Source organism: Peromyscus eremicus, chromosome 2 (genome assembly GCF_949786415.1).
Source record: "Peromyscus eremicus chromosome 2, PerEre_H2_v1, whole genome shotgun sequence".
NCBI lineage: Eukaryota > Metazoa > Chordata > Mammalia > Rodentia > Cricetidae > Peromyscus > Peromyscus eremicus.
The window spans coordinates 98,699,815-98,722,947 of NC_081417.1; the positions used below are offsets into that span (position 1 = coordinate 98,699,815).

General features: G+C 43.7%; 1 protein-coding gene across 1 annotated transcript in view; it reads left to right on the forward strand.

Annotated features, from left to right (window-relative positions):
- The first annotated feature begins 9,042 nt into the window (after positions 1–9,042).
- The window catches only part of Snapc3 (small nuclear RNA activating complex polypeptide 3), a 31,381-nt gene continuing 17,290 nt past the window's right edge, over positions 9,043–23,133 (forward strand). The window contains exons 1-3 of the mRNA XM_059254491.1: positions 9,043–9,369; positions 10,053–10,130; positions 17,001–17,085. Of these exons, the coding sequence (XP_059110474.1) occupies positions 9,068–9,369; positions 10,053–10,130; positions 17,001–17,085 (465 nt within the window). The 5' untranslated portion in view covers positions 9,043–9,067. The remainder of the gene's footprint in view (positions 9,370–10,052; positions 10,131–17,000; positions 17,086–23,133) is intronic.

Consider the following 23,133-nt stretch of genomic DNA (forward strand, 5'->3'; position numbering starts at 1 on the left):
GTAGTTTTGGTGCCTGTCCTGGATCTCGGTCTGTAGTCCAGGCTGGCCTCAAACTCCAGAGATCGGCCTGCCTCTGCCTCCCGAGTGCTGGGATTAAAGGCGTGTGCCACCACCACCTGGCATCCTTTTCTGGTTTAAACCTGGGGATCTGTGACAATGGCAGTGCCCGTCTCCTTGTCTTAGGTTTCTGAACTTAGCAGAACTGTACAGAAAGTTGGAGTTATTTTGGTCCAGGAAGCACCCAGGAAGATAACCTGGGGAGCTGCTGCCACTGAGGGTGCCGGGGTCTGGGCACTGGTCACTTGTCAGGCTGTTGGGTATGCTGTACTTGGGGGGGAAGCATGTCTGTCTATGGAGGCACTTAGCTTTTGGTGAGTCACCTGTGCAGCCGCTGAGCAGAGGGCAGTTTGGGGAGTGCTCATCACCCCTGGCTGTAACGCCAGGGATGAGCATTGTGGTTAGGTGGACCGGTGCTGCTCCGTTCTTGTTCGACATCCCACATAGAGCGTGTTAGTCTTTCTGAATGATCGGCATTCCGCCAGCTTTCATGGTGGGCAGGAGTCCAGCTCTCTTCAGCCAGAGGCATCTGGAGGAGTCCGGAGCAGAGAGAGAAAGAAGCGGGCTGGACAGGGCCAGAACTGTCTTCGAGAGAGAGGAGAACAGGGGACAGAGAATGGAGAGAGCCTAGAGAGAAGAGCAGAAGTTATAAAGAGGATGAGTAGCTGGGGGGGGGGGGGGAAGGGCCAGGAAACTGGTGTGGGCACACTGAAATGTATAACACACACTTGTGAGTGGGAACTGAGGGAGCCTGGAGGCTAGCATGAACCTTGATATACTGATAGATGCCACAGGTATGCTAATTGGTGAGCCATGCCCCCTTTCCCAGAGGTAAGGGAAATGATGGGAACTGGCTTCACAAGCTCCTGAGGAATGCTGGCTTTTGTTGAATCGCTGGAAATCCTCCTATAGTCCAGGTGAACTCACTTCTGGAAATTTGGACTGCCTTTTGGAGTTTGGGGAACTGGAGTTTCCTTTGCATCTGACAATTTCTTTCAAGTTTCACTCTGACTCCATTTTTAAATTCTTTTATCTAAGAGGCTAAGCCTATGAAAGGGGCATTTGTAGCAGGCTTTTTCTCTGAGGCTGCCAACCAGCTCCCAAATCATGACATAGAGACTTATTATTATTATTGATGAATGCTCTTATTTTAATCTGATTCTCTTTATCTATGTTTTGCCTTGGGGCTTTTTAATCTTTCTTTCCTTCTTTCTTTCCTTCCTCCCTCCTTCCCTTTCTTCCTTCCTTCCTTCCTTTCCCTCTCTCTCTCTTTCTTTCTTTCCTTCTGTATATCTTGCCTTTCTGCTGTCTCCATGACTGGCTGGCAGCTGCCTGGCTTCTGGCCCCAGGTGTGACCCTCTTTCTCCCTCATTCTCTTTGCTCTTCTCTCTGGAGCCCCAATTTCTCCTACTTATTCTCTCTGCCTACCAGCCCTGCATAGTCCTCTCCTGCCTAGTTACTGGCTGTCCCCCTTTTTATTAGACCAATCAGGTGCCTTAGGCAGGCAAGGTGAAACAAATGTAACACATCTTTACATCATTAACAAAGGCAGCAGGAACAAATGTAACACTCCTTCACATAGTTACTTTAATATTCCACAACATAAATGTAACACATCTTTGCATAGTTAAATTAATATTCCTACAACAGGCATTGTGTCCCCCAGTGTCTCCCACACTCAAGGAGCGTCATTAGCCATCAGGGAAATGCAAATGAGAAGCACAACGAGGCACTATTTCACACTTGCTAAGCTGGAGATAATACATTCAGATGCTAACACGTTGGAAAGAGTGTGGACATTGGAACCCTCTTATGCCACTAAGAGGAATGTGAACCGGGGTCGCCATTTTGGAAAGCATTTGCCCACTTGATCTTGTTAGTCAGGTTAGCTCTAGGAAGGACCAAAAAACAAGATATAGTGAACAAAAGATGATGGTGACTGCTCCAGCTGGGCCAGCTGAATTCAAACTGGATCAGTTCACATTTAAATCAGGGACTTCCTTCTGTCCGGTCCAAAAGAAACTCAAGACAAAGGGCTAACTGTGGTGCCTATTAGCATACCACAGCACATACTGGCCTCCAGACTCTGTCAGCATGGCAGATGTCTATTACAAGAGTCCATGCTGGCATCCTGGCTCCTCTCACCCTGCCCCCTCCCCTCAACTTCTCATGGGTTTCCCTTCCCCTAACTTCTCGTTCTTATAAAACCCTGCCATTCCTGTCTTGTGCCCTCTTGGTCCTCTCTCTCTCTCTCGGCCTTCCTTTCTTGGTCTCCTTGGTCTGTAAATCTCTTCTCTTCCTTTCTCGTTCTCCCCATCTGTCTTAGTTATGATTACTTTTGCTGCGATGAAACACCATGACCAAAGCAACTTGAAGAGTAAAGGGTTTATTTGGTTTACTCTTCCAGATCACAGGTTGTCACTGAAGGAAGTCAGGACAGGAACTCAAGCAAGGCAGGATCCTGGAGTCAGGAGCTGATGCAGAGGCCATGGAGAGGAGCTGCTTATTGGCTTGTTCCCCTTGGCTTGCTCAGCCTACTTTCTCATAGAACCTAGGACCACCAGCCCAGAGGTGGCCCTACCCACAACATTGATCACCGATTAAGAAAATACCCAACAAGTTTGCGTATTGCCAGATCTTATGGAGGCATTCTCTCTATTGAAGTTCTCTCTTCTGATGACACTAGCCTTTGTTAACTTGACATAAAAGTAGCCAGTACATCCTCTCTTTCTCTCTTCTCATGGATCAGTCAGTCAGCTAGTCATGTTTAATCTTTCTCTCCCTGCTCTGGATTCTTTAAGATGCTTCTAGCTGTACTCTCCCTCATATCTATAATAAGAACCTTCTCCTCAACCTTTGGAGAGGTCATGTCCTTACGTTATTGTAGTGATATATTGCGTCCCCCAATATATTGTGCACCCTAATAAAGTTTATCTGAGAATCAGAGAAAAAAGCCAACCACTATAGTAAATGTAGAAGTCAGGCAATGATAGCACATACCTTTAATCCTAGCAATCGGGAGGCAGAGATCCAACCAGGAACAGAGCCTGGCACAATGACATATGCCTTTAATCCCAGCATTAACCATAGAGGTCTGGAGGTCTGTACAGACAGACAGGAAGATGTAGCTGGGCGGAGAGAGGAAGTGAGATGCAGAACAGAAAGGCATATAGGTGTGGGTATACAGGAAGTAGCTCTCTTTGGCTGAGGATTTCCAAGTGGTAAGAATGTGGCTGGCTTCTTTCTGCTTTTCTGATCTCTCAGTTTTTTACCCCAATAGCTGACTCCAGGTTTTTTTTTTTTATTAATAAGACTGCTTAGCAGTTTGTCTTATACTTTATACACTTTCCTTTTTTTCCTTTTTCTTTTCTTTTTTTCAGATACTTGTCAAAGCCTGGGCATATTTCCCCTGATGCTCTAGGCATTTTTATTTTTCTCCTGAAGTAGTCCATGTCCCAGGTTCTGCCATACTGCTCCTTGTCCAACCTCCATGTCTAATTTAAAAGGCATGGCTTTCTTCTCTCTTTCTTGTAGACATTTAGCAGAATCACTGTATATGGGGTAGATAATAGAATGAACAACTGTTTTCTGGTACTTTGACCTTGAAGAATCCTTGTGGAAAACAGCGATTGTTTCCCATGATCTGTAGAATTGTTTTGCTGAAGGGACTTTGCAGCCATCCCACGACTTTGGTTACAAGATGCCTCAGGCACCTGAGGCTCTTGTATTATTGTGTATTGCAAATGATACATAATAAAGGACTAGAGTCATGGGGCATGTGATGCTCTCCTTCAGTAAGGCATATAAATTAAGATTAGGACCCTGGTATGAGGAAATAATCTGTGTAACTTTCAATAAATACGCCTTTGTATGGCTGTTCGGGATTCAGTCCATTAGAAGAGGCTAGACCTTCCTGCTGCCACATAGGCCTTAAAATTTCATCGTGGGAGTACCTTCTTTCTTCAACCAACCAGCACAACATGGTGCACTGTTGTAGAATATTATTTTAAGGTGTGTTACTTTTATTTATGTTAAATTTGTTTAACTCTGTAAAGCTGTGTTACTGTGCCTGTCTAAAACACCTGATGGTCTAATAAAGAACTGGACAGCCAATAGAAAGGCAGGAGAAAGGATGGGTGGGGCTGGAGGCAGAGAGGATACATAGAGGGACAAATCTGGGAGGAGGAAAAGAGAAGTAGTGAGAGAAGGAGGACTCCAGGGCCCAGCCACCCAGCTACACAGCCAGCCATGGAGTAAGAGTAAGATTTACAGAAGTAAGAGAACGTGAAAAGCCCAGAGGCAAAAGGTAAATGGGATAAGTTAAGTTAAGGAAAGCTGGCAAGAAACAAGCCAAGCTAAAGCTGGGAATTTGTAACTAAGAATAAGCCTCTGGGCTGGAGAGATGGCTCAGAGGTTAAGTGCACTGTCTGCTCTTCCAGAGGTCCTGAGTTCAATTCCCAGCAACCACATGGTGGCTCACAGCCACTTGTAATGAGATCTGGTGCCCTCTTCTGGGGTGTAGGAATATATGCAGACAGAACATTGTATACATAATACATAAATAAATCCTAAAAAAAAAAAAAAAAAAAGAGTAAGCTTCCGTGTGTGATTTATTTGGGAGCTGGGTGGCAGGCTCCCCAAAAGAACTAAACAGCGACAGTACACCCCAACACTTTCTCTTTTCCTGCACTGTTCTTGTTTTCTTTCTTAAACTCTAATAAAATTGTCCTCAAGCTTCCTTCTGGGTCCATTTTAATATTTACTTATTTCAGACAGGATCCCACTACGTAGACCAGGCTAGCTTGGAACTCACAGAGATCCACCTGCCTCTGCCTGCGAAGTGCTGGGATTAACAGCATGCACTACCAAGCCTGACCTTTTTTTTTTTTTTTTAATGCTTAGAGTCATTGAAAGTTTATTTACAAAGTGGTATTTGTAATATGAATTGTCATTATCTACATTTCTATTTTTAAAAGAATGTATAGTCTTTAAATTTTGTTGAGACAATTTTGACAAGATAAATAAGTATAGTTAAATTATTACCACAAATTGTGTAACAGTAAGTTCCCATGGAAACAGTTCTATGTGGACAGACACATTTTTGTGACAAACATCATAACATATAATTTTTATATGAAGCATTTATAACTGTAAAGTTAGTTAGACAATCTGCCTTTTAAAAAATATTTTATGCTGGAAAATTTTCTACCTCTTTTTCACAAACAGGTTAGACAAAAATTAAATTTTAGTGGAACACTATATTTTAAAATAATCTCCTTATCTAGTCATGCAACACTAATGACTCCAGAGGGAAAGTCCATGATGGTGGGGAGATGTGGCAGACGCTGCAGGAACAGGAAGGGATATTTCCATCCATACACAGGAAGCAGAGACAAACAGAAGTGGAGTGAGGCCATAAACACTAGACAACTGCCCTCAGTGATGGCCTTTCTCTAGCATACCTTCTGAAGGTTCTGTAACCTCCCCAAACAGCACCATGAACCGGGGACCAAGTATCCAAATATCTGACCCTACAAGAGACATTTCTCATTCAAATCACCACACTGGTCGATGAGGATTTAATTAAAACTGAATCTCACTGGAATAAATCCATGCCCCTCACATTGGGAGAAGAAGAAACAGAACAAATAGCAAAGAGGTAAAAGGAGTGTGTTTGGCTTTCAAGGTTGAAGGCATTGTGGGTAAAATGGCTTAGCAAATTCTTTACTACCATTGGGTTCCAATAGCCAAATATGAGGTCACTTGGGGAGACCCAAGGAGCCTGATTAAAGTTTGTTCAAGAAAATTCTTCCTCTCCCTCACAGTATCAACCTTCCATGTCTGCGTGCCCCCTTACAGGCCGCCTGACCTTTTTTTTTTTTTTTTAAATTCTTTTATTAATGAGACTAAGAACTCGAAGAAGGGACTCCAGTTTCCCTGATAACACTGAAACTGTGGTTGGTTCAAGACGGAGGAAAGTAGGCCCTCCTCATAGTAATCCGACATTATAGTTATCGTAAATACACTCCTAGCTAGATCCAGGAGATATGAAAATGTGTTTGTGCTGAAAGGACCAAACAGACACCATAACAGGCTGTCAGTCGTCTCTCAGAGATCAGGCCTCAATTTCAGTTTCCTGAGACTTTCGCAAGCAGTTTCTGGGAGGGCCACGAACAAAAGACATAGTCCTTGCAGTAGCTCCCTTTCTGCACATACTCTGACTGCTCAAGGTTCAGCCAGTTGTTTACTGTCTGGGACCCCTCTCCAACTTAGAGCTACGTGTGTGGGTCAATGTGAACGTGGGAAGCCAGCCAGCCTCCATGGCAGCTCAAGGACAATGCCTGGGACTTGTCCAGGCCTGCCCCAAAACGGTAACTGTAACTTCCAATCAGTAAATTCAAAGGTTACACACCCTCATCCAATCATATGACACAAAGACTCTTACTACCCTGCTTGAGGTTTTTCCCTTTAAAAACCCCTCACCCTGAGAGCTCAGAGCTGTCCTCCTCCACCTGCTGTGTTGGATGTTGGACACAGACCAAGCCCGGGCTTGCTTGTTATCAATCAACCCCTGTGTGTTTTGCATCAGAGGTCGGCTCTGTGGTAGTCTTGCTTGGGGATCTCGTGACTCAGGCAAAAAAACAGTGCAAAATATTGTATATATCATCACCATAACCTAGAAAAATGTAGAAAAAAACTCTTCCAATGACATTTCTTCTTTGTTTTTTGTTTTGTTTTGAGATTTACGTATATGAGTGTTTTTCCTGAATTATGTGTGGGCCTGGTGCCTTCAAAGGCCAAAAGAGGGCATTAGCATTAGAATCCCCTGGAAAGGGAATTACAGGGGATTGTGAGCTGAACGTGGGTACTGGGAACTGAACCAGGGTCTTCTGGAAGAGCAGCAAGTATTCTTAACCGCTGAGTCATCTCTCTACCCCTTTGTTTTTGTTTTTGTTTTTGGGTTTGGGGTTTTGTTGTTGTTGTTTTCCAGAGCTGAGGACCGAACCCAGGGCCTTGCACTTGCTAGGCAAGTGCTCTACCACTGAGCTAAATCCCCAACCCCATGTTTTGTTTTTTAAAGATTTGTTTATGCCGGACAGTGGTGGTGCCCACCTTAGCCAGGTGGCAGATCTCTGTGAGTTCGAGGCCAGCCTGGTCTACAGAGTGAGATCCAGGACAGGCACCAAAACTACACGATAGTATGTATACAGTATTCTGCTTACACACCAGATCTAATTATAGATGGTTGTGAGCCCCCATGTGGTTGCTGGGAATTGAACTCAGGACCTCTGGAAGAGCAGCCAGTGCTCTTTACCTCTGAGACATCTCTCTAGCCTCCCTCCCCCCCCCCCAGCCTTTGTTGTTTTAATTGAACTTGTTTCCTATTACTTTGACTTGGCATTTCTTTTTCTTTTTTAATGTGTCTGGATGTTTTGCCTGTATGTATTATCTGTGCACTGCTTGCATGCCTGGTGCCTAAGGAGACCAGAAGAGGGCATCAGATGCCCTGGAACTGTAGTTATAGACAGCTGAGAGCTACCATGTGGGTGCTGGGAACACAGTCCTCTAGAAGAGTACCCAGAGCTCTTTAGCCTCTTAGCTATCTCTCCAGCCCCGCTTGTTGTTTTGGAGACAGGATGTGATGTACCCCAGGCTTACTTCAAATTCCCTAAGTACCTGTAGATGACCTTAAACTTCTGACCCTCCTGCCCCCACCTTGCAAGTGCTGGGATTATGGGCGTGTGCCATCACACTGGGTGTGTGCCATCACACTGGGTTTATGTGGTGCTCAGGATTGGTCCCAGAGCTTCAAGCATGTGAGCTAAATATTCTATTCAGCTGAGCTACATCCCAGCCTATCCAAAGACAGTTTCAAAACACAAAATGTATAATATTCATGCACTGCAATTTAATTCAACCAAGAAAGGAACAAAGTACTGAAACTTGCTACAAAGTGGAAATATTCTGCAATATTACAGAAACCAGTTACAAACGATCATATATGTTTATATTAAATACAGAAAATAAGCTGGGTATGGTGGAACACACCTTTAATTTCAGGATTCAGAAGGCAGAGGTAGGCTGATTGCTATAAGCTCTAAGGCTAGCCTGGTTTACATCGTGAGATCGTATTTCCAAAAGCCCAGATCCCAAACCTTTACAGACGCAAAGTTGTTGGCTGAAGTTGGAAGGACTGGGAGTCATAGTTAAAAGCAACAGATTTCCTTTTCAGGAGTGGTTAAAACGTTCTCAAACTAATCATTGCTCAACTGTGAATATACTAGGTCACCGAAAGAAAAGCTTAAACGGGTGAATTATACGGTATGTGTCACATGACAACCATACAAGCCAGGGCTTGTATTGCACACCCTGTTTTGATCTTTGGAACACCTGAGAGATGGCAAAAGCTTCTTGATTATCTAGACCCACTGAGTTTTAAGCTACTTCTATTTGCTAGTTTTTAAAATATACATGGCTAAGAATGAACCGCGTGTGAAGCACAGCCGACGTTCCAAAGCATTACTATTCATGTATACAGCAAGGCACTCATGCAAACGCACACGGGGCCTTTCGGAAGGTTCTGATCTAACCGGTCTCAGTGCCCCTGGCCCTTGCCCTCCAGGACTCTCTCGCTCTAGGACATGGGGGCAGTAGCATAGCTCCCAACATCACTGGACAAAAGTACCTCCCCACGAACCAGGGCTGAGGAAAGTGTGAGAGAGGCCCCAGTGATAGAGTCTTTAGGTAACTGTGGGTCCCAGTAACCAGTCAGCTCCGCCAAGCACACATCGAGCGGCGCCGCCCTCGGACAAGCAGAGAACAATGCACCCAGCCCTGCCCCCAGCGACCGAGCCGCGCCCAGGTGGTGGCCGCGGTCTGCCGGGAAATGTAGTTTCTGAGACCTGGCTTGCGCAACCGCCCGCCGCCCAGGAGCCGCGCGCAACTACAAATCCCGTCACGCCCCGCGACACTGGCTCACCAGCTTTTGCCGGAAGGGATCGCGGCTGATATGGCGGAGGACCCGCAGGGCGGCGGTGCGGGTGGTATGCAGCACCCAGTCCCTAGTGCGAGCCACGGCAACTTCCCAGAGTACGAGCTTCCGGAGCTGCACACCCGGGAGTTCCACGTGGGTTCCTTTGGGGAGCTGTGGCGCGCCCGGCTCGGGACCCGGGATTTGTCGCTGAGCGAGCCCCAGGTAGCCGCGCAGCCGGCGGACGGAGGGACGTCGGACAACGGCTTGGAGGATGCTGCGGTGGCCGGGGATCTGGGCTGCAGTCTGGAGGCGGCCGCAGAGCTAAAGGTCGTGTGCGGGTGAGTGCGCGGCCTCAGGGCTCCCGGTGGATCCGGCTGGGTGCAGCCTCCTCCCTGCGCTCCCCAGGGACTCTTCCGGCCGCGGGCCAGTGGTTTAACCTTCATCCCCCACCCCTCCCACCTCCCAAACCCTTTCCGGAAGGCCAGAAGAGGTGCTAGGGTCCAAAAGTAGTTTATGAGGGTCGATCCAGTAACGGGACGCGACAATTGCATAAAAGACTTTCTTCTCTGATCTTTAAGGCGCTTGCTGGAGTAACAGTGGTAATGTATCTGTCATTGACATTTGGACAATGGAAGTACGTGGAGATGGAGGAGACTTGATCAGAGCAATGTTAAAAGCCCAATTAAAATCTAGTGGTCCTCGTGAATATGTTATTACTTAAATTTCCTCAAAAGTACCTTACCTGGGGGTGGAAGTATAAAACTTACTTGTAATGGTCTTCCATTTGACAGTACTGGCAGTCCTCAAATGAACATACATCCTTTCAGTATAACATATTGGCAGAGAAACGATTGTCTTGAATTCTGACCTCCTTTGAGCCGCCTGCTGGATTTCATAAGACTTCTTAATTATTCAGTGATGTATTTAGGACAAGCTCTGACCCGCCGTTGTAAAACAGCACGGCTGATTATAAAATGTTGCTTTTCCTTTCTCCCTCTCCCGACCCCTCCCTCTTTCTAAGCCTTGATAAACTGAGATGCCTCAAAGAAAGTGAAGACCCAGAAGTCATCCCAGAGAACACTGACCTAGTGACTTTATGGTATGATTTTGTTTTGTTATGTGTTGTTTGTTTGTTTTGGTGCTGGGACGAAACGATGTACCACTAAACTCCACTGTTAGCATTTCTGCTATTTGTCTGAACACTTTTTGAATATTTTACTTTGGAAAGTATAGTATTGTTCTCCACATCCTCACCACTTAAATCCGACCATTGAGTTTGGCGTCCTGGCTCATGGCTGTAATTCCATCGCTCAGGAAGCTGAGTCAGGAAGGTTAATGCAAGTTAGAGGCTAGCCTCCGTTACATAGTGAGTTCAACAATGATTGATTTTTGTTGTTGTTGTTTAAACATTTGGACTTCCTTGCTTTAACTCTGTGAGTATAGGGTACAGATGTGTGTTTTTTCCCATCTGTCCATCAGTTTGTAGCTCCAAAAGTACCATTTTGCATAATCAGGGTGATATTCTTACATCAAAAAAAAATGTAGAAACACAAAACCTCTAATATTCAATACATATTCAAATTTGCACTTATTTTTTAATGTAGACTTAATCTACTTAAATTTTAGAATGCAAGCTAAATACTCAGATGGTGTTTCTCGAAATACCGTGGTAAAGAGCCAGTTGTGGCTGGGAATGATGGCACACACCTTTAATCCCAGGGAGGCAGAGGTGGATCTCTGAGTTTTAAGGCCAGCCTGGTCTACAGAGTGAGTTCCAGGCCAGTCAGGGGTGTATGATGTCTCAAAAAAGGAAACAAGCACCAGTTGTTTTGTTTCTTAATATCCCCCCCCCCCCACAGGGTTTCTCTGTGTAACAGCTTAAAGGCATGTGACACCAATGCTAGGCTCACAGATAAAATGTTGGACTTTTCAAAAAAACCTGAAGCTTGTCTTTCCCTAAACCTTCCTTTCTTGTGTCAATAATTTAACATAAAAATAAACACACAGATCTGGCCAGAGTGCGGCTCACATTTGTAATCCTAGTGTTTGAGAGACAGAGGAACGAGAGTTGCCAGAAAGTCAAGGCCAACCTGGTTCCGGGCTGTTTGGAAAGTCTAAGGTCCCTTGATTCTTGGTTCTGCTCCTGTCCCCCTGTCTAACGAAGAAGTTTCTTGGCACACTTGGGTGTTGACGAGGGAAAGAAGACAAGTGTGAGAAAGTGATCTGCTCTGCGTAAGCCCCCTTGTCATTAACACGCTAAACAACTTAGCTTTAGTATTTAAGGGTTTTTGTTTTTGTTTTTTCTTTTTTAAAGGTTTATTTATTTTTATGCGATGTTTTGCCTGTATGAGGGTGTCAGATCCCCTGGAACTGGAGTTACAGATGGTTGCGAGCTATGATGTGGGAGCTGGGAATTGAATCTGAGTCCTCTGGAAGAGCAGCCAGTGCTCTTAACTGCTGAGCCATTTCTCTACCTCCCAGTATTTAAAGTTTAACCACATAAAAACAGGAGGTTTTAATTCGTGAAATCAGAGAGGGAATTATTAATATGCTAATAGTAAAATCTGTTTCCCTTACGTTTAACCCATAACAATTTCAACTAAGGTATTCTACCCATCCCCCTCACTGGTATGACCAAGAAAGCACTGTTTACTGCTCCAACCAACATGTACCATTTAAAGGATAAGAAGAAACTGTAAGGTTCTGCAAGAAAAAGAGAACCGCAAAATTAGAAGATCCATAACTCTTATCCTAAGACCCAAACATAAATGATGTTTTAAAAGTAGATTTTGAGCCCTCAAGATGCATTAGTGAGTAAAAGTGCTTCCCATCAAAGCTGACAACCTTAGTTTAATTTTTGGAATCCATATCGTAAATTAGAGAACCTACACCTCGTAAGTAATCCACCGTAGCAGGAGTACACACTCGTACTTGCACACGTAGTAAACAAATAAATGTAAAAACAAAAATTCAACCTTAGACTGCTAGGATGACAGAAAAAAACACCATTAAGTTGGGGCTCTTCTAAACTGATCCTGAATATCACAGAAACACAGGAGGAAATGAGACTCCAAAGAGAACTTACTGCAGGAAGTGACTGTTTATAAGATCAACTTGAGAGAGGCGTTAGAGTGCAGTAAAACCAGGACTCAAATCAGAGAAACTGAAAAGAAACATAGAATGTTTATATGGCAGAAGCACTATAAATAATGCCGAAAGGTACCCTGTGAATTTGGAGAAAATCAAGTATTTACTACAAGAGCCACATATAGGACAAAAACACCTCATGGGAAAATGAGGGGAAGAGAGATGAACCAATAGTTTAGATTAAAAAGTTTAAGAAAGATAATGTGGGTATTTGGAGCACAGTTACAACTCCTTCTAGACCTGGCTGAAACGCTGAGGTGGAAGGGTCACTGCCAGTCTCACGCAGGCTTGGACTACAATCAGACCTTGTCTCAAAAGACCCCAGAATAAAGAAATTACTTGGTAGCAAAATGCTTGCCAAGTATGCACAAGGCACTGGTTTCGATCCCCTGATCCAAAGTCAAAACAAAACAAACCACTGATTTGGCCTGGCTGCCTTAGGGCATAAAAACAACAAGGAGAATGTAACCACAACAATGAAGAGTGGAGAATGCCACACATTTTTGCTCCTACTAATCCTTCCCATTCCCTCACTTCCTCCACACTGACCCCTTGTAGACAACCAGCCTCTCTAGCTGTGGTTTACCCTGTTGGTTTTTTCAGATCAGTGGATACTTGTGCATTTTATCTCCTTTAGCAGTCTGAGTTCAGTTAGGAGAAACAGAGCAGTCACTTTAATGGAGAAAGCTTAATCTAAAGGACTGTTAACTTTATAGCTGGGCATGGCAGTTCACACCTGTAATCACAGCGCTTAGGCGTGAGGCAAGTTTTGAGACCAGCTGGGCTACATGGTAAGTTTCCGCACAGCCTGGGTTATACAGAAAACCCTCCAGGTTCAAAAACAAAACAAAACAAAACAAGCAAAAACCTTTAAAAAAGGATTGGAGCAATGAGGTCTTGATAGAAATAATAAAGGAAATATGAGTATATGACAGAGTGGGTGTAAGGATCGTCCCCCCTTGGGCTGAGAGGATGCCGGAGGAGGGCCTTTCTTCCCCAAGAGTAAGACCCAGATCCCTTAGAGAGGACCTGCCTCTGTTTCCCGAGTGCAGTGATGTTCCTGTGCTGGAAGTCCACCGAGTGTGCTGGGGAAAGCTATGGAGGGACGAGGTGGCGAGGAGAGCTGCTGGGCACCGGGTGCTGTGGACTGCAGTGCAGTGCAGGAGCTGGGGATTGACGAGTGGGAGCTGTCGACCCTTGAGAACTCTGCTCAGCTGGCATTGCGGACCAGGAAGCAAAACCTTCGCTCATGTGCTACATACAGTACAGGGTTTCTCCGTTGTCCGTTATTTACAGAGTCAATGAGTGCCAGGTGGCAAAAGGAAACTTTCAACTGTGAAGGTTCATTTTCACAGAAGAGGTAGTAATGTGTATTTGTAGGTAAGAACCAGTGGATTGTACCTAGCTTCCCTTTCTTCCAAGGTTACCATACGCTGTGTGGCTTTGCTTTCTCTCTCCATTCACTACTATGTCTTGGAAGTCACTGATTTCAATCTTCATCATAGCTTCATTATTTACTCTACTGTGTGGATTTCCCATAGTGTGTTAAATATCCCCCTATATTTATTATGTATTTAAGATACTATAATATTTTGCAAGCTGAATGTGATAGCTCACATCTGTAACCCTGTTCCTGGGAGACTGATAGACCATGAGTGTAAGGCTACCCTGGTCTAGTAAGACCCCACCCAAAAAAAAAAAAAAAAAGGAAACTAAGCTGGTCAATGGTGACGCACACCTTTAATCCCAACACTTGGGAGGCAGGTGGTTCTTTGAGTTTGAGGCCAGCCTGGTCTACAGGGCGAGTTCTAGGACAGCCAGGGCTGTTCTACAGAGAAACCTTGTTTTGAAAAACCAAAATAAATAAACAAATAAAAAAAAATAAGTAAAATTTAAGGAGCGGATAGCTACTGAAGAACAGCACTAAAGATTGTCCTTGGCTTACACACACACACACACACACACACACACACACACACACACACGCACACACATTCACACACACACTTTATTATAAACAAAGAAAATGTATGTTTGCATATGAGTTTATAAACCCAAACAAAATAGGATACAAAAGCTAGCAAGTGAACACGTGTGTTTTAGAAATGCATAACAGCACTAAGGACACAGAGACCTACTCTGCGTCTGCACGCTGGTGATGACGGAAGGCTGAAGGAAGATCCACTCGCCTGCTGGTATTTACCGGACTAGTGTAGCAGCTTGGAAACTGATGTGTGTGACCACTGCACTGGAACAGATGCCGGTGCCGGTCCTCGGGGCCGTCCTTCTCACTTGTGGAGAGAAGTAAGAAGTTGGACACTGAGTCTTGTGGTTTACGGGATTTGAAGTATCCAAATAGAAGGCTTTAGAGATGGCTCAGTCAGAAAAGAACTAAATTGGCTCCCTAGTCCCCTCTTTAAAAGAGGCAGTAGTGCACATCTAATCCGAGACATGGGGATCCTGAGAGCAGTACCATGGAGAGGTGGCTGCTGTTCCAGAGGACCTGGGTTCAATTCCTAGCATGCATATGGTGGCTCACAGCCTTCTGTAATTCCATTTCCAGGAGATCTGATGTTCTCTTTTGGTTCCTGAGCACCAGGCACTCATGTGGTATACAGACTGACATGCAGGCAAAACACCTATATACATATAATAAAATAATAATAATTAAAAAAAAATAAGGTGGAACCAGATATGGTGGTATATGCCTTTAATTCTAGCACTGAGAAGGTAGAGACAGATAGATCTCCAAGTTCAAGGCCAGCATGGTCTACAAGTTCCAGGGTAGCAGGGCTATATATATATATAGTAAGACCCTGCCACAATAAATAAATTAATTAAAATAAAGGAACATGATAAAGACATCCATCCAATGTCAACCTTTGACTTCCATACACACACACACACACACACACACACACACACACACACACACACACACGTACCACATGCACATAAAAGTATCCATGTAAATTTAGGATTTTTAATATATAACAGGCACAGAAAATATAGATGCTTGTACGTGCATGGGTTAACAGACATGATTGTGCCTGTCTCAGCCAAAAGGCTTAGAAGCAGTAACTCTAGTAATCAAAACACACAGTATCTAGATACTAGCTTCTAAATTTGTCTCCCATGCTGGACATGATGGTGTAATCTGTAATCCAATGCTTGGAAGATGGAGGCAAGAGGATCAGAGTTCAGGGTCATCCCCTGCTATATAGTGAGTTCAAGAACAGATAGGGCTACATGAGACCTTGTTTTAAAATATACAAAACGCCTCTCCAGTAAAGGAACGCAGGTTCTTAGAAGGGTTAATGCCAGGCTTTGGATAAGAGAAGTAGAGTGAGTTTTGAATGTCTGTGGTTCCACAAACTAAGGAATGCATACCTTCTTCTACCAAAAATAATAAAAGATCAGAGCCTGTTGAATGTTTGGGGTCCCTTGTGACTAAAGCAAGAACAATTTGAGCAACAAAGTAATAGTAGATTTTTAACCCATGGAATAAAATGAGTGTGAGTGGAGTTTGTACTAATAGAAACGAGTGAAGGAGAAAGGACAAGTTGTTTTGCAATAGAATTTCAGTGGGGAAAAAAAATTAACATTAGGTAAATGGGTTTGCAGGGGGGGAAATGTCGAATGAGTGCTAAATTCCTGCAAGAAGAAGCAGTATTGCATTGTCTCAAAGTACCTCCCTCCAGGGGCTAGAGATGGCTCAGTGGTTAAGACTCTTCCAGAGGACCTGGGTTCAATTCCCAGCACCCACATGGCAGCTCGTAACTGTCTGTAGTTCCCATTCTGAGGGGATCTGACACCCTCATATAGACATGTAGGCAGGCAAAACACCAATGCATATAAAATAAAAATGAATAAATCATTAAAAAAAAAAAGTACCTCCCTCCAGATCTTTATCCATTTCAGAGAAAATAAAGTACTGTCTAGTGGAGGCACTTGGCAGACAGAACTTACCTGACACAGGACATCATTAGTAACACTGCGTGTTATTACCAGACTCTTGGGCTGGCCTGTACTAGGAAGGATGCCATCAGCCTTGTAACGTGCTTGACAAGATGCTGTTTACTCCAGTCACAGGGAAACTACTCACCTAAGTCACAGAGTGCCCTGACCCATTGGCACTCTGCTACAGTGTTAGAATCAGGAAGGCTGAGGAGAGGCTGAAACTAACAGGCTGGAAGGTCAAAGAGAAAATAGCCAGTGTCGTGTAGGATCCTAGATAGGACTCTGGAACGGGGAAAAGAAAGCCCTACTTAAAGGTTGTGTGCAATCTGGAAACCATCTGTAGCGAATAATCATTGTGCTGATGTTAATTCCTGTTTGGGGTTTTGTGATCCCAGAAGATATTGGGAGGAGGAAGCTGTGGAGAGAGAGAGAAGGGATATAGTCTTGGTACTGTTTTTGTAACTTAAGTCGAAAAGTAGTCTAAAATAATAAGTTACAAGATTGGAGCTGGTTAGTGTAGCTCAGTAGTAGAGTGCTTGCCTAGCATAAGTGAAATTTTGGATTTGACTCTTATCTCTGCTAAGACAACAACAAAAAATGTTGAAGAGTAAGGATATGTTAAGGCCTAAGTGGTAAGAAACACTTGTTGCTCTTCCAGAGGACCTGGGTTCAGTTCCTGGTACCTACATAGGAGCTCAAAAATTCCAGTTGGAAGGGATCTAATGTCGTCCTCTGCCTTCTGTGGGTACCAGGTACACATGCAGGCAAACACACAAATAAAATAAAAATAGACCTTTTTAAAGCATATTTTAAATATTCAGGAAAGCATGCTGACCGTTTTATTTTCATGTGTCCATGTCAGTGTTCGGAAGGGGCTCTTGGACTATCGGGAAGAAAACATCACGATAGACCGCGCCTGTAGACAAGAAACATTTGCTTATGAAATGGTAAGTCTCACCTTTCCAGCCCTCTGCTATGAAACAGTAAGCTGAGCGTGTCACTGACTGTTAGTGCCTGATGAGAACTAGTTGGAGAGCGTCACCCATGGCCCTGAAAGGGCCACACTTTGACTCCAGCTCTCTGGCTGATTTCTGCTTTTAGTTTGTCCTTATGTCGGTATCCGACCAAATTCGTGCCTGTTTACCACTCTGTTCCTGGGACGGTTTTGTTCTGTTCCTGAGTTTACTTAGGAACCATATTCCTGTGGGAAGGGAGCAGATTTTAGAACTTGCTATGTAGAGGAGGCTAACTTTGAACTCTGAGGGATTCACCTGCCTCTATCTTCTGAGTGCCAGAATTAAAGGCGTGTACCACCAGCTTTTAAAACCATATTTTTAATCCATTGCTTCATGCATGAAACTCTAAAACAAAGGAGTGGCACTATTAGGTGTGGCCTTGTTGGAGGAAGTGTGCCACTGTGAAGTGTGTAGCAGGAATCTTAAGAGAGTCTTATTAATAAAATCAAACCTGAGGCCAGTTAGTGGGGTGAATGCTGGATCAGAGAATCAGAACAAGCTACAGCTTCCTTACCTCGCCAGTTTCTTTGCTGATCCTGTTTCCTCAGACTGGAAGCCTCTGAGTCCTCATATCTGAAAGGCTCTCAGCTGAACTGCTGCTAGAGGCCTGAAAGCTTAACCAGCCAAATGCTTCTAGTTTCTGGTCCTCACGCCTTATATATACCTTTTTGCTTTCTACCACCACTCCCTGGGATTAAAGGCTCACTTTCTGGCATTAAAGGCATGTGTCACTATGCCTGGCTATTTCCAATGTGACCTTGAACTCAGAGATCCTGAGGGATTTCTACCTCTGGAATGCTAGGATTAAAGGTGTGAGTGCCACCGTTTTCTAGCCTTCGTATCTAGAGGCTGTTCTGTCTTTGACCCCAGATAAGTTTATTAGGGTGCACAATATTTTGGGGAACACAATACCACATTTCCCCTTATTTTGTCTAAAATTAAAAAAAGCTTATAACTAATACAAGAAAAACTATCCAATAAGTATATACAATATATACAGTCAAAAATTACATTAACAATGTCTAGTCCATTAACATTTCACAGATTCAGGCAAAAAACTCCATTAATATATAACAGTGTCCAGTCCAGTAACATTTGATAATCTCAGACAAAAAGTTTCATTACTTACCCTATTTAAAACAAGTAGTTCCGGGGCTGGAGAGATGGCTCAGAGGTTAAGAGCACTGACTGCTTTTCCAAAGGTCCTGAGTTCAATTCCCAGCAACCACATGGTGGCTCACAACCACCTATAATGAGATCTGGTGCCCTCTTCTGGCCTGCAGGGACACATGTAGGCAGAATACTGTATATATAATAAATAAATAAATCTTTAAAAAAAAACCAAAAAAAACCAAGTAGTTCCTTTTGAAAAGTAGATTCAAAAATTGACCTTTTTATCTTATCATATTCAGAGGTGGGCTTTGAGGTCTCATATATGCTCAAGGCACACCCAGTGAGACAGAGCACTTCCTGCTGCCTAGAGATGTAGGACTCTCACCTACTTATGCAGCACCATGTCTGCCTGCACATCGTCATGTCCCACCTGATGATAATGGACTGAACCTCTGACCTGTAAGTGAGCCACCTCAGTTAAGTGTTTTCTTTGTAAGAGTTGCCGTGATCATGTGTCTCTTCACAGCAGTAGAAACCCTAACTAAGATAAGGTGTTGAAGAACAGGAGCTGGTAGACATACGTCACTGCTGGGGACTTGAGTGTCTTCCACCGTTTCCAGCTGTGGTAGAATTACGTAACAAAACACCGTTTGGCTGGGCATGGTTGTGCTTGCCTGTAATCTCAGCACTCCGAAGACAGACAGGAAGGGTCCCTGCAAGTTCCACTCCAGCATTGTTTCCATAGCAAGGCCTTGGGAGGGTAGGACATGGGGGTGGATACACTCAAAAGAGATTATACATCAATAACTTGGTTGAAAATACCCTAACGAGGGCTGGAGAGATGGCTCAACAGTTAAGAGCCCTGTCTGCTCTTCCAGAGGTCCTGAGTTCAATTTCCAGCAACAACATGGTGGCTCACAACCATCTATATTGAGATCTGGTGCCCTCTTCTGGCCTGAAGGCATACATAATAAATAAATCTTTAAAAAAGAAAATACCCTAATGAAACCCAGGGTCATATACAGTAAATATACACAAATGAAAATTAAAAATGTTAGAAATGAATAAAATGAAACCATTTTTGTCTATTTCAAGGGTTCAGTAAAGTGACATTGGGGCTGACAAGATGCACTGTTGTGCCTGCCTCCAAGCCTAACAATTTATTTGATCCCCAGAACCCACTTGATAGAGAAAAAGAGCTGACTTCCAAAAGTTGCCCTCTGACTGATCCATTCTCCCATGGTGGCATGTTCTTGTAATAAAAATTTTGGGTTAGAGAGATGGCTCAGCAGTTAAAAGCACTGACTGATCTTCTAAAAGACCCAGGTTTGATTCCCAGCCCCTACATGGAGGCTAACAGTGGTTTATAACTCCAGTTCCAGGGGGGACAGATGCCCCCTTCAGTGGCCTCTGTAGGCACTACATGTACATGGTACAAAGACATACATACAGACAAAACATCCATACAGAAAAATAAAAGAAATTTAATGTAATAAAAAAAAATTTTTTTTAAGAGTGACTTTAAAGCTAAGCATGGTAATATACACCTTTAAATTCCAGCATTCAAGAGGCAAAGATGGAGCCAGGCCGTGGTGGCACACGCCTTTAGTCCAAGCACTCAGGAGGCAGAGACAGGCAGATCTCTGAGTTCGAGGCCAGCCTGGTCTACAAAGCGAGTTTCAGGACAGCCAGGAAAATTAAACAGAGAAGCCCTGTCTCAAATAAACAAAACAAACAAAAAGGCAAAGATGAGTTTGAGGCCAAGCCTCATCTCTGTAGCGAGTTCTAGGCTAACCAGAACCACACAGTGAGACCCTATCTCAAGAAAGAAAAAAAAAGACTGTCTAGATGTGATGACTTATACCTTTAATCCCAGCACTTGGGAGGCAGAGGCAGGTGGATCTTTCTTTGTGAGTTCAAGGCCAGCTGTGTCTACAGAGCGAGTTCCAGGACAGCCAGAACTATTACACAGATAAACCCTGTCTCAAAAAGCCAAAGGGGGGGGGCAGGGAGTTACATTCACAATGATGTTTATTAATCATCATTTCCAGAAGTAAGAAGTGACTTAGGGGTGCTGGAGAGATAGCTCAGAGGTTAAGAGCACTGGCTGCTCTTCAGAGGTCTTGAGTTCAATTCTCAGCAACTACATAGTAGCTCAGAACCATCTCTAGTAGGATCTGGTGCCCTCTTCTGGCATAAAGGTGTGCATGCAGATAAAACACTCATACATAAAATAAATAAATCTTTTTAAAAAGAAAAGAAATGACTTAGTCTCCTTTCATTGGTAACCCTGGTCTATATGAAATTGCTATTCTATGAACCTTATGCACGTAAGTGGAATTACACAATTTTTTTTCTTTCTTTTTTTGAGACAGGATTTCTCCATATAGTTTTGGTGCCTGTCCTGAATCTCACTTTGTAGACCAGGCTGGCCTCGAACTCACAGAGATCCACCTGGCTCTGCCTCCTGAGTGTTGGGATTAAAGGCGTGCACCACCACCACCCAGTTTTGTTTTTTTTTTCCTTTTTGTATGGTTCGTTTAGCATAAAGTTTAAAGGTTCATCCGTGTTGTAGCATATGTTAGAACTTCACTCCTTCCTGTGGCCAAATGAAACCTTTTGTTACATGGACATGCCACAGTTTATTTGTTGATAGCTGTTAGCTTTTAAGTTGTTCCCACTTTTTGGCTCTTGTGAATTCTTGTTACTGTGAATACTGGCATATAATAAGTGTTTGGGTTCTATTTTCAGTTCTTTTTGTGATACACCTGGGGTGGAATTGCTAGGCACTGTGATGACTGCTTAAAATTTTATGGGCATGTGATGATTCTGTATTAATTCTGTTATCTTCCATAAAAAGCTCACAGAGATGCACCTGCCTCTGCCTCCTGAGTGCTGGGATTAAAGGCGTGCACCACCACCACCCGGCTGCATTTTTTAAATTATTGGTCGTTTGTATATTTTGAGAAACATCTGTTCTTATTCTTTACTAATTAGAGTATTATTGTCTTGTTACTGGGTGTTCAGAATGCTAGAGCTTTACCATATTTATGATTTGAGAATATTTTCTCTCATTCTGTGGATTGTCTTTTTCACTCTTTTGATGTCAGGTTTTAAGATTTGATGAGATCAAGAATATCCATTTTTTTTTTTTGTTTTGTTCTCTGACTTTGGCATATTTAAGAAATATTACCTAACTCAGTACCATGAAGATTGTCCTCTTTGTTTTCTCTGTAAAGTGTTAGAGTTTTAGCTTGTAGGCTAGGTCTTTGATTCATTTTGATGGTTTTTTGTTTGTTTTTTAATTAAAAATTTTTTTATTTTGTATGTTTGAGTTTCTTGCCTGCATGTAGGTTTGTACAGCACCTGTGTGCCTGGTGCCCATGAAGGCCAGAGAGGGTGCTAAATCCCCGGGAACTGGAGTTAAAGATGGTTGTGAACCCTATGTGGATATTGGGAACCAAACCCAAGTCCTCTTTAAAAAGTAAATACCATCTTTCCAGCCCTATTTTGAGTTAATTTTAATATGTGATGTAAATGAGGATTACCTTCATTCTTCTGTACATAGCAGTACCCCACCAGCCCACAGACTGCAGCCAGGTGGGGTACAAGGCCCCCTGCCCCCCAAAAGCATAGTTTTGAAATTATATATACACGTATATATGTACATGTGTGGTTTTGTTTGTGTGTTTTTGAGACCTCAGGGTCTCACTGTGTAGCTCTGGCTAGCCTGGAACTTGCTATGTAGAGCAGGCTGGCCTTGAACTGAGAGATCTGCCCACCTCTGCCTCTTTGGTACTGGGATCAAAGGTGTGTGCCACCCCAAAATAATATTGTAAGTGCTACACAGAAGCTATCCAAGGTTTCTCTAGCACTGACTGATGCAGACGAGAAGACACTTTAGAAACAGCAACTTCAGAAAAGGGTGGCAAGAGGAGTTTGATGTGGCTGATTCAGTGGGATAAGTCCCTCCCTCCCCACCTCCTTCCCTTCCTCCCTTCGCCCCCTCCCTCTCTCCCTCTCCTTTCCTAGTTTCTTTCTAGGAAGCAGGAAACACTAAGTGGTCTCTCAGCACAAAGGGCCACATGGTCCCTTTTGGGAGCAGTGAGGAAGTGAATAGAGGTAGATAGATCTGGTCTAGGCCGAGAGCTAGTCCGCAGTGCACAAGGCCATGGCCCAGATCCCCAGTGCTAAGGAATGGGGTACCTCACTAGAATACCATATTGATTTGGTCACATATGATGAAAAAAATAAAAAATAAAGTTGCCCAAAGATACCTAAAGCCAGATCCTTTAGCACAGAATGGGCTTTCTTTTTGTACTTTGAAGGTCCCGATTTCTGCTTAGCTAGTGTTTGTATGCAGCCGAGCTTGTCAGCCTTGGCAGACAGTGTCTGCACCCTCTGAGCCCTCTCGACAGCCCTCTGCTTTTATTCTGACTTTAGTAATTCAGTCTTTTAAAGAACTGACTTGGGTGGAGTGGTGGTTGACGGTTAAAAGCCTGTCTTGACTCTTCTGAGGCTCTGAGTTTGGTTCCCAGCACCCATGTTGGAGGATCACAACCTTCCAGGGACTGGCACCTCCACAGACACACTTACACTCAGAAGTATTGCTTTGGTTAGTTTTCTGTTTTCTAGTTTGTTTTCTCCACCTTATATTAGTTCCCCTAATTTTGGAATTGGTTTGTTCTCTCTTTTCAGTTCCTTACCACAGTTCACTGTCTAAGGTGGCTTTCCGTTAGCTGTTTCCCTGAAGTGTATTCAGTAGGCTGCTTGTGCTGTCTCACAGTGCTTTGAACTCCCCCTGTATACTTTTCCCTGTGCTTGTTTGACAAATGGGGTTTTTGTTTTGTTTTGTGTCGTTTTAAT